General features: G+C 32.3%; 1 protein-coding gene across 7 annotated transcripts in view; it reads right to left on the reverse strand.

Moving 5' to 3' along the window:
* The window catches only part of LOC129808115 (eye-specific diacylglycerol kinase), a 221,359-nt gene that overhangs the window by 81,464 nt on the left and 127,743 nt on the right, over positions 1–12,152 (reverse strand). For all 7 annotated transcript variants that reach the window (XM_055857837.1, XM_055857839.1, XM_055857841.1 and 4 more), the window contains one exon: positions 1,612–1,744. In XM_055857837.1, the coding sequence (XP_055713812.1) occupies positions 1,612–1,744 (133 nt within the window). The remainder of the gene's footprint in view (positions 1–1,611; positions 1,745–12,152) is intronic.

Raw genomic sequence — 12,152 nt, forward strand, 5'->3', positions numbered from 1 at the left:
TCTATTGATGGTAATTTCCATCTGAAATTCGGATTAAAAGTGCATTTAATCTTAAATTGAAAATGCTATGAGACATGATAAAGGATTCATATGGTTTTTTTCTTACACTATAAGGATTGGTCTAACGATATCAAGTATAATTATAATTTGATAGTGTAGAATGTAGAAAAATGATCTTGCATATATGAATGATAAACTACGGATATTTATGATAAAAAACTATCCCTAAAAATATGCAATTTATTATGAGAAATTCTGTATCTGGATGATATACCTAAGGATTGGCATGATTATAAGTAAACTAATGATCCTTAGAGGATGAAACTATCTTAAAGCATAAAATGTGACTGCAATATTATATATTTTAAAAACTTGCTGATTTCCCTTAGTTTTAAAATATGGGTGCGATGAGTCACATTTAGGGCAGAATCACATTGACAGTAAAATGCTCACCGTCACCGTCAAAACCCTCACCGTATTTCGTTAATTTACGAATTTTCATTGCAATTCTTACGCAAATTCTCAATTACCGTTTTGCCTTATCTCATACTCGGTGGCCCTGGGTGAAAATAGTATAAGAAAATTGAATAAATAAAGCGAAAATGCGAAAAACGGTGAGCAATAAAACTGTACAAAAAACTGTAGCAAAAAAATCCTACAGTTTTTTGTTTTGCTTACCGTTTATCGCATTTTCGCTTTATTTATTCAATTTTCTTATACTATTTTTACCTAGTGCCACCGAGTATGAGACAAGGTAATATCGTAATGGAAAATTTGCGTAAGAATTGCAATGAAAATGCGTAAATTAACGAAATATGGTGAGCATTTTATTGGCAATGTGATTCTGCCCTTATTGAGAAACGTAGGAAAAATTTAGTCATTACAAAATTTGGGATCATACGAAGCATGGGCACTTTCCCCTACTCATGATAAGGCTAGACCATATTAGGCTTGTAATAAATTTATCGTACTTTAATGGGTTTTGTACGTTTTGTAGTTTAACGTTTAGTTTGAGATGTTTACGTAAATTATAACACAAATTCACAACCCCACATCAAATAGTGATCTATTTGTGATAGATTGTGAGGTGTTCTATTGACTTTAAGCTTTTGATGTGAAAGCCACAGCGTGTAAATAAATTTTCCTCGCTATAAAGTCAGTTATATAGCATTGAAAGAACACTTTTAATAGGATAACTGGTTATAGTGGTAATCATACCAGGCAATAATTAGCAAGTTAGCAGAATATTTCAGAAAACCACATGAATTTTCCAAGTATAATTTTAGCGCCAACTTTCCCAACGCCCGTTGTGATGTGGCTTTAGTCATGAATCAAGTGCTTGTCTGTCGTATTGGATTGTTAATTTTCCTAAAAGTGCAACTTTCTGCTTGTCACACTCCCCAAAATACCATTAGTACACAGCCCCTCTATCCAGGGAATTCCACCTCCATGGTGACCACGCAATTGATTTTTCGGGGAAAGGGAAGGAAGAGGAAGGGTGTGAAGTGGATGGGAAAGTCCAATGAATTGAGTAAATTTTGAACTAAAGAGGAAAATTAATTTATCTAACACACTTCATATATATATATATATATATAGTTAAGTACTCACCACACACTCATTGTCCCCCACATAGCAGCAATCACCAGACACCGAAGTGGGTACCCACAGATGATCCCCAGCCACGGCATTTTCGCTCCAATCTGGCGTACAACGAATCGCTCTCGAGTCCGCGTCATGCTTTCTGCACAGTCACATCCGCAGGAAGGCGCAACATTACCAACGGTGGTTTGAGGTAGAAAGGCCCATTTGAAAAGGGAAGAAAAGAAAAAAAAAAAAGAAAATGAAAATACAACATTGAAAGGTATTATGAAATTGTTCAGGTTCAGTGAATGGATGAAAAACAGCACTCAATATTATTTTCTTGCAATAAACCTGATGAAGGAAAAAATATATCAATAAAGTGGAGAGAGGGGAAGTTGAGAGAGACAAATAACATTCTAATAATAGAATTATTAAAAATGACTTTCCGATTCGTTAAATTCAACCCAGGTGGGAATTTTATCTCACTCGAAGCGTGAATTAGATGGTAGATTGAGAATTGAGGGGGTGGTAAAATTCCTCAGCAATATTGAGTACCTTTTTACTTCATATTGTATATAGGCAAATCTTTCGTCAAAATACAAGACACATCAAAAATATTTATGAATATCTTTTGAATGTTGATGGGCACAACTTCTATACAAATTTTATTTAAATTTTACATTTTTTTTTGCCAAAAATTCCCTCGAATGTTGTACATAACAGCTCATATGAGAAAACCAATGTTAGAGGGTTTCTCAAAGCAAAAGAATTATGAATTGTATATGAGTATGAAAAAAAAATTGAGAAAAATATTATTGAATTTTTCTATCGAATATGAATATACTGAATCAATGGTTTTTTGAGAGCTCTATATTAGATATGCATCAAAGGAGGAGAAAAAGTAAAACGATGTTTTTTTAAGAAAGTTAATAAAATATTTATATTTATCATGTTTTCGTCTTTTTCATCGCGAGATTAGATTTAAAGCGACCTGGTAAATAATTCATAAGAACTGCAATGCGGAAATATGAGTTATGGGACTATTACATTGAAAAATCTTTGACAACTGCGTCGTTTTATTTCCTTTTATTCATTCACATCAGCTTTTATATATTTAGCATCTCATCTGACTTGTTTTAAAAATTAGACCTTAATGCGGTCTTCAGACTTGAGGTTTACCCCAGTTTCCGAAGTTCTTAAAATACTAATTTAGGGCAAGTGGGACACCTTTGAATTGGAGTACCTTGGAAATTGCCTCAAGCTAAATTGCCTGCTTTGGAAATAGGAGATAATGCCTCCGTCACACCTTTTAGATCGGTAAAATTTCATGAAATCAAAATTTGCATCCATTTCTTTCTCAAAATATTTGCGTAAGTCTATATCCTACTCTTTCGACTCCAAATTGGACTGAACTAAATTTTATTTGATGTGATGTTCAAAAGAAGAAGAAGAGTGCAAAAGAGTAATGCCGGCTTCAGACTGGAGGTTCAGGCCAGTTCCCAAAGGTCTCAAAAATCTTAATAACAAGCAATTTTTTTTATTTTTCAAAATCTAATGAATCATTTGATATTAATATTCACTCCTAAATAACAATTTCCTAAAAAAATCATACTTGATGAGGAATTAGAGGAGTTAAGCCAGATAGCAAAGCCTTAGGTCTGAAGCCCGTATAAGATAGACTTTATGCTAAGCTTTTAAGTAAAAAAGGGATGTAAATTTCGACTATATGAAATTCTTCTGATCTGAAAGGTGTTCCAGAGCCATAAAAGCCTAATTTCAATTGGTACCCTATTTTAAAGGTCCCAATTTCAAGTGGTACCCTATTTTAAAGGTGCCTCATCTTCCACCTACTAAGAAATTTTATTGGTTTCTCAGAATTTATAATGAATCATTCACCTTTATTATCCAAATTTAAGTCTAAATTTTCCAAAACAAAACTTGAGTAGTTAGAATTTGAGAAGTTAGGCCATAAACATAACTCTTAGGTCTAATGACCGTGTTCCTTTGGTACTCAACTAATTAATTTACTTCGAAAAAAAATTATATGTTTTCTTTTGAAAAATCACAATTCCAGATAATGCGAAAATCCAGAGAAACCAAATTGAAAATTTTGACTTTGAACCTAACAATATCTTCAGTATAAAGGGATAATCAACAAGACGGTGGATGAACAAGGCTTTTCGAACAACGTGTCTTTGCTCTGAGCGTCGAAGCCTGTTGTTCAAATCCGAAGGGCCTTGATAGGCATGAGAGTTAACCGAGAGACGGCTTAGCGTAATTATATTAGAAATAATGGTTAAAGTCCATTTCCATCATTTTCCACTGTAAGTCGTCTCTCGGCTGAAGTCGTAAGTGTGTCTAGGGCATAAGAATGATACAGACAATTTCTTTGAAGTTTCTGCATTTATTTAAAATTGAAAATTCGTTACGATTTGAAAAAGAAATATCCTTCAACTAGTCGAAAATAATCCAACTAAATAAAGTTCCGGAATTATGCATATAATCGGAACCGATAAAAACCACGTGAAATGGCTTTATGCACACAAAAAATTTGCATCTCCGTAGGAAATGCCTTTCAAATAATTAGATTATCCAGAAAAAAATTTTGACCGTTTTACCATAATTTTCATTGTTAATTTACACAAATGTGTAATTTTTGTGTATTGCTACACAATATAATTATGTATTGTCTACACATTTTTTAACTGCTGGAACTCCAAGAGAGCGCAGTTTTAACAATCGTGTTTTTTTTTCAACTTCTGTCCTTCCTGGCTGCTAAACGGTAAGAGATATTGACTTTCGGTCTTCGGTGATCCCCCTCCCACAAGTCAACATTCTCTATCGAACTAACATACCCAAAATACCCCCCCCATCCCTTCTATCACCTCCAAAAATATGTTTTTTCGACTTTGCAAAAAATTGGCCCTAGCGATTTCTTCCATTTTTGGATATGTTTTGGAGGTAGTCTGGCTGAACATTTCGTCCTTTGACACCTATCACCGGAAAAATCGCCATCTTGAATTATTGAAGATCAAAGGCTTAATTTTCACCCGATTTGTTCAATTAATTAATTGAAAGGTTAATGATTTTTTTGAAACCCTCTTCTTGAACAATTTTCAACTTTAAGATGGTTTTGTGGTGATTTATGGACAATTTTAATTCGACAATGATTTTATATGCACCAGAATAAATTGCGAAAAGGTATATAAGGCAGAGCTCTTTTTCGGGAGTTCGAACAGCTCGCAAAGCCTCGGACACTTTGCCGCCCCTTTTTAATGTATATTTAATATTACACAAAATGTGTAATATTTGTGTGCAAAATGTAGCATACAGAGAATTTAAAATTTTGTACCGCGAAATAAGAAATACTACCGAAAATCAAACTCCTTCTGATCTTTAAGGATCTTCAGATTACTCAAAGATTTCTTGAGTTGAGTTTACGAGGCTTCTCCGGTTTTGCAAAGCATTCGTCGGGTGTTTACCAAAGGTTTTTAACAAGAATTTCCAAAAATATTCTGAATCCACGACAACTCTCAACCAGGGGCCCATTAAGCCTAATAAAAAGTGAAGCTATTTTTCACTTTTCCTTGCAAAAATTTTGCAGATATTACATCGCGACTTAAACCTTGTAATTCTTGTATTATTTCGGCGAACATTATGAAATATGTATTTTTAGATAGCCTTTAATGCAGGATTTCGGAATATATCAGACTGATAAGTCAATTCTCTTTAAAAAAAAAGACTTGCCATTAGTCTTCAGTGCCTCTATGCAAAAACTAATAGAAAAATGAAATGTCGAGAGGCCCCTGTCTCAACTCTCGAAAATTTCCCAGGTTCCCGAAAAATTTTCCTGGCCCTTGAGAGTTCTCCGGATTCACTTAATTTCAGTTCATATTACACATTTTTAGAATACAAATTTTTCAAATTAATGCCATGTCTTTATTGGTTTTAGTATATAGCATGAAGTAACTAAAGGAAAATTCCAATTAATTTAGATCGGTGATGGGCTGTTTATTTTGTAACATAAATATGTTCTTTATTTTATTTTTTTTTTTTAAATTTTTATTCAAACATTTTTTAGGCATTTTTGACGGTTTATTTCCACCAAATGATTTTTTAAACTCTGCTTCGTACAAATCTTTTTAAAATACAAAATAAGCACTTTACGGACCTCTTAAAAGTATATTCTGTGGACCCAAGTTCATGTAATTTGTTGTGATTTTCTTAATTCACTGTTTTTGTAAAATTATTCCATCAGTTGTACTATGTTAAAAAGAAAATTAAATATTTCTTCCCCATGTCATTAATTTTGCTAAGAATTTCGTGTTCCTCAAGATGTTTTCCGTGTTACCGCAATATTTTAGATGTAAAGAGGAAAGCACACGGTTAAATTATATCTTCAATTTCGTCATGACACTCATCCAGGAAATTCATGCTCAAAGTCATATTCTCGCGAACGGTGGGCTAAAGAGGAGCCCCAGATGGAGAATACTCAAGTAAAAATGTAAATTAAAGCGATTAATCTTTGGCCTCGTATTTTCCCTCGTTCAGCAAACCAATCCAGAGCAAATATACTAAAAACAAAAGCATCATGGGAGATGGATTGCTCCATTTCTTGTATAAGTTCCATCCACATGAAGTGCGCCGTATTTAACATTTTGCTTGGATTTCCCTTTGTCGGGATCAATAAAAGTACTTTCCGGTTGAATGATCAAAAAAGAAAATTCATTGAATGAGATAATGAAGTTATCTCAAATTATTGTTATTCTTCCCTTACTCTCAAAAACAATTAATGAGACAATAAGGTCAAATTTTTAAAGGTTAAAACAAACAGGTACTTAGGGAGGGAATCTAAAAAAAAATTCTACTCATTTAATTTCAATTAAGGTGAAGATAAAATACAGGAGTAATATGTATTTTTGAAGACAAAGTTTTCTTATAACAATTGTACATTTTCATAAACTTTCCACTTATTCCACCGCAATATTGACTTTAGTATGTTTCATGGGTTTTTGAGCGGTGGAACAGAGGAAATGGAGGAAATCTGGAAAAGGAAATAAAATAAAATCGTCGACAGGACATAAAAAATTATTTTCTACACAAGCAAAATTTAATTATTTTCGATAAATTCAGAATTCTATTTCGAGGAAGGTTACAACAATGAATTTTATGTTATTGAAGCCAATCAACTTTTATTGTTTATATACATATATCGAAAATTATGCAAATATAGACCTAAAGAAAATATAACCATTTATTCCTTTGTTTTAAAAAGACAAAGATAGAACAATTTTCAGAACAAGATCAATTAACATTCTTCTATTTTAACGTTCTGCTTAGATGAAGTTATCTAAGCTACTGCCTACCCTAATAAATGTCGCATCTTTCTGTGAGATTTCTGGGGGTACCACGGAGAAATTAAGACATTTCCAAGATCGAGGATGGTAAAGACTGGGAGTTTTTCTAAAACAGACTTTTCCTTTCGAAAAATTGTTACTGGTTACATGGAATTACTCAAGAACAGCCAAAAACTAGTCCCCGGCGAGTGGTCTTCAAAGTTGAAGCCAATTTCTTACTTTCACATACAAATGCGTATGGGAATTTTTCTGTACTCGTGATCCTTATGCTAAATATCTAAAAAGTGAGAAGTTTTTCTGTATTATAAGATACCTTTCCGTATGGAGGGATAAATATACTAAATTTTTGTTTAAATAAATTTTTTCCTTGGAGCACTGTGAGCTGAGTCCGAGATCAATATAGGAATTGGCTTATAAAAAGGCCAACTTTCCAGGCGCTTGGCCAAAAATAATCTTGATGAATTCCAATTAAACTCATTATGTATTATATGTTCTCCACCACCCCTCTCTTTAGTATAGTTCCCATATAAAATTAAGACGTTTTTTTTCATTCGTTTAAGCCTAAGTTGATTAAAATCGATCGGCAAACAACAGAGATCTAGAGTTAAAAAATTGTTGCATACCTTAACAAAATTTGAAAAATTAAATATAGAAACTGAAAACATACTATAATATTACTAAAATCGGTGGGACAGTTTTCAAATTATAACACTTTCACATTGTTTGAAATTTTGAATTGGTACGGTGCGACTCTTGTGGTCAATATTGAAACTTAAGTATGCCGTTATGGCCTCTACACACACTAGTAAACATTTCTTTAAAATATGCCTTATTAAAGAAAATTTCCTCTATCCTTGTAAGCAGAAACGTGAGAATTTTTTTAAAAAAGGCCATTTTTGACGAAAATTGCTTCTAGTGTGTAGATACCATTAGGCTGCAAGAGGCTTGTCCAGGCCTTACGATTAAGTATTCATTGGCCCCAATTTTGAAACCAAGATCAAAATCAAGAAAATTTAAAGATTTTTGTTTTCAAAATTCAAAAAGCAGATGACAAAGCATCCCAGCTCCGTGGAGTCCTCAAATTCACGAGAAAAAGCTCTCCACCCAATGCACTGCCGATTAAGTGCAGAATCACATTGACAGTAAATACATTGAGTATTTACTCACCGTATTTCGCGTTGATTTACGCATTTTCATTGCAATTCTTACGCAAATTTTCAATTACCGTATTACCTTATCTCATACTCGGTGGCACTAGGTGAAAATAGTATTAGAAAATTGAATAAATAAAACGAAAAATCTGTGGGATTTTTTTGTTACAGTTTTTCGTACAGTTTTATTGCTCACTCTTTATCGTATTTTCGTTTTATTTCTTCAGTTTTCTTATATTATTTTTACCTAGTGCCTCCGAGTATGAGATAGGGTAATACGGTAATTGAGAATTTGCGTAAGAATTTCATTGAAAATGCGTAAATTAACGAAATACGGTGAGGCTTTGATGGTGACGATGAGAATTTTACTGTCAATGTGATTCTGCACTAAATTGATCCATAATTTAATAAAAAAACACACAAAAAATTCTTATGGAAAACGCATTTTAGAATATTATAGCGTGAGTAACATGCATAAGGTCAAACAAAAAAGTAAAGGTGAGAATCGACGCTAATGCCCCAAACAGACACAGATTGATCCCCGAGAATATTCAACCCGTAAAATTTGGAAGTAAAGATTTATCCCAAACTGTCGTACACTGAGGGTTTAGGGTCTTGACAGACCCTAACAATATTCGACATAATGATTAAACTTCATTTCCATCATTTTCCACTAAGTCGTGTCTCGGCTTAAGTCATAAGTGTGTCTAGGGCATTAGGATCATCGATTAAAGGCGTTTTTCATAAATTTCTTGTATTTAATCCTATACTGCCAATCTCGAGTCTATTTTGGCTCTAGGACTGCGATTGCCGCACGAAAGGGGGAGGAGGTCAAAATGATGATGATATTAAATAATTAATAAAAAAAAATATAAATTTGTAAAAGATATATCATTTGCGGGTATTTTACCGACTCAATACCGTTTAAGTCCGATGCTTTCGGGTTGGTATCAATATTTTCAAAAAAAAAAAAAAAAAACAAATTTTAAGTAAATCGGTTAAAAAATAGGCCATCTAAAGTGGTTAAATTTTGACTTTCGAAAATTCGATATCGAAATGTTTTTTAGACATAGGCATTGTCTATGTCCAAAGACAATGACATAGGTGAACATAGGGGAAAGAGAAAAATCTAAGTATCTTCCACAGTCATCTGTCGAAAATTTAACTATCGGTAATTTTAATTACTGTCTCATAGGAACGTTCAAATGACATTTTTGTGACTTAAAATATCGCGCCTCCAGTTATGTGGTACCGCTTGGGATGGCTTCAATTTTCAATATTAATTCTTTAAAAATATGCAGGGTTATTTCTATACTCTCAAGGATAAATCTTACTTTTCTAAACTAATTCGTATGCATGGGACTTGCTGAACATGACCTGGATATATCCACGTCTCAGTGTGGAGATTTCCATGTTATTCTAAACGACACACAGAATACTTTTTATAGGGAATAGCGTAAAATTTAACACTTTATTAAAAAATAATAATAAAAACTTAACACAACATCCATCAATTCAACAAAACTCTATCTCGAAGATGTACATAACGTAAACTTTAATATTACCTAAGACATCAAGGAGAAGAATATACTAAAGGCAACATTGTGGCTAAATTCATCTTCACCGTGCCGAATTTCATCGATCAAATAATGTTCTGAGAATGAATTTGTAGATGAGGAGGTGGAAGAAATATAGCTCTTTAGCACCACCACATATAGGTTGTCTTTCGAAATATACATCTTTTACGCAAATTGTTTTTCCCTCATTCATATCCTTTAATGGAAAATCATTACACGTGGAACATGTTTTGCGCATTTGAACTTGTAAAATAAATATAACTAAAATATCCTCCACGCACAATAATTAAAGTATTTTACATTTCATCGGTCCTTCATTTCCCAAATTTTCACAACTTTAACTACGCACTGGGTTTATTTCTAAAAAAAAAGTTTCACCTCAAATAAAATATTCAAGCCTGTGAAATTTAAATATTTGAACATTCTATGAATTCCAAATTATTATGCCCACGAAAAACACTTTGCAAAGTTCCCAACTTTAAACCCTTCATTTACTATATACTTTTATATTAATCTTTAATATTTTCCAAATAATGTGTTTCCCAATTTATGATTTAAATCAAACGAATCTGTCAGAGATAAATTTTAATCATCATTTAACAGACAAAAAAAGAATAGAAATTTTCAATTTACCAAAAAAGTCTATCGAAGTTTTGTAAAGTTTTATAAAATGACTGAATGAACATGAATAAATATGGTTAATTTTTAAATTACTTTTGAAGTGACACATAAATCCGGATTATTAGTTAATTAATTTCCATTAAATAAATTGGCTTGAAGCCGAGTGAAAGAAAATCAAAAATAGAATTTTCAATAGATGAAAGACTCATTGCAGATCGATAACCAAACAAATTTATATTCTATCGAATCCCCAAGATGATATCCTGAGAAAAATCTTTTTCAGAGCCATATAATGTCTCTACAAACATACCTATATTATGTTCCACTTTTAGAACGAAACAGTTTTACAAAGTAGTTTTCCATAAATAAACAATTTAAGGTTTTATTGTATCTGGATAATTTTTATTTCTGACTTTCAAATAATTTTTTACGTTCCATGAATTTCGTTACAAATTAAGCTAATTTACCCAAGTAGCAAAACGAAGTCAGCATAACCTTATTTTTATCGTATGGTCATGGGGGTTACAGTAATTATTCAGTCACGCGAAAGTCATACTTTTGGGCACTTATTATCACGCTAAAATAAGGTTATTTTATAATAAACATTACCTAAGAAGGGGAAATTTTTCAGGTTTCGCACACATTCTGGCTTCGGATACTTCATGATCTATTCCTATGACAATATATTTTAATACCTATTATAAGGTCAAACATTTGCTGAAAAAATATAGGTCAAATTCATTACAAGGATATGGGAAAAATATGAGTTTGAAGGTAGATTCAATTTTATTACTCCTGAGGTGTATTATGGACAATAGTTTGAGTGATTTATAAATCGCTTCAAATCAGTCGTGTATCGGTAATGAACAAATAAGTTAATTTTTGTCCGAAAATCAGTTCTATTACTCTTAAAAATATTTTGGGTTATCTTTTGAGCGATTCATAAATCGGTTCAAATCATATGAGAACTAAACAGTAAATGATGCGAAAGTACTTTTAAGATTATCATCTAAGTTACGAGTTCGAGCAATTCGCAAAGTCCGGGACGCTTTGCCACCCCTTTTGAAATTGAATCAATTTATTACACTATGCAACAAATTCACAACTTTTTTTGCTAACGGAGATCTCACATGGTACGTTTGATAGAGGCAAGTCCCCTGATTAAGAATCTGACCTTGGGTTTGCTCCATAACCTGACAATGTTTTTTTTTATTAATACTTTTATATTTTTTCTGCTCTGCCTTACATTATCCCTTATATCTCAGGTTCTAGTATGCAGAACTTAAAAAGTGTGGGTCCGTTAGAAAGCTTATTAACTGTGCTTCAATTTTGAAAACTACAAAAAACTTTGTAAAACCACTCCTTCAGTGTGTAAAATTGGAATTTCTCTAAGGGCGTTATCACACTTGCACATTAAAATTTTAATGTGATTCACATTTATTGTCGCTTGTGAGCGTCCAAATATGTTATTTGTGTCTTTGAGTCACTTAATATTTGGGGTTTTTCTATTTATTGATAAAGAAGTGGACTTGGCTTGCAAAAATAAGTTTAAATTTACCTAAAGCATTAATATTTTTTACATTAAAAAATTAAAGAGAAAATTGCATTAATTTTTCGCATTAATGCTATAAATCAATTTATATCAAATTTTGCGGGCCAAGTCTACCTTTTTACAACAAATAGATCACATTTTGAATACAAAATTATTCAAACACACAAATTACACATTTGGACTCTCACCAGCGACAATTAATGTGAATCATATTAAAATTTTAATGTGCAAGTGTGATAACACAGTAAGAATTACCAAAAAAAAAATGGTCTTAAAGTGAGGTTTTAAAAATTTGTATAAAATAAACTAT

This window comes from Phlebotomus papatasi, chromosome 3 (assembly GCF_024763615.1).
Source record: "Phlebotomus papatasi isolate M1 chromosome 3, Ppap_2.1, whole genome shotgun sequence".
Lineage (NCBI taxonomy): Eukaryota > Metazoa > Arthropoda > Insecta > Diptera > Psychodidae > Phlebotomus > Phlebotomus papatasi.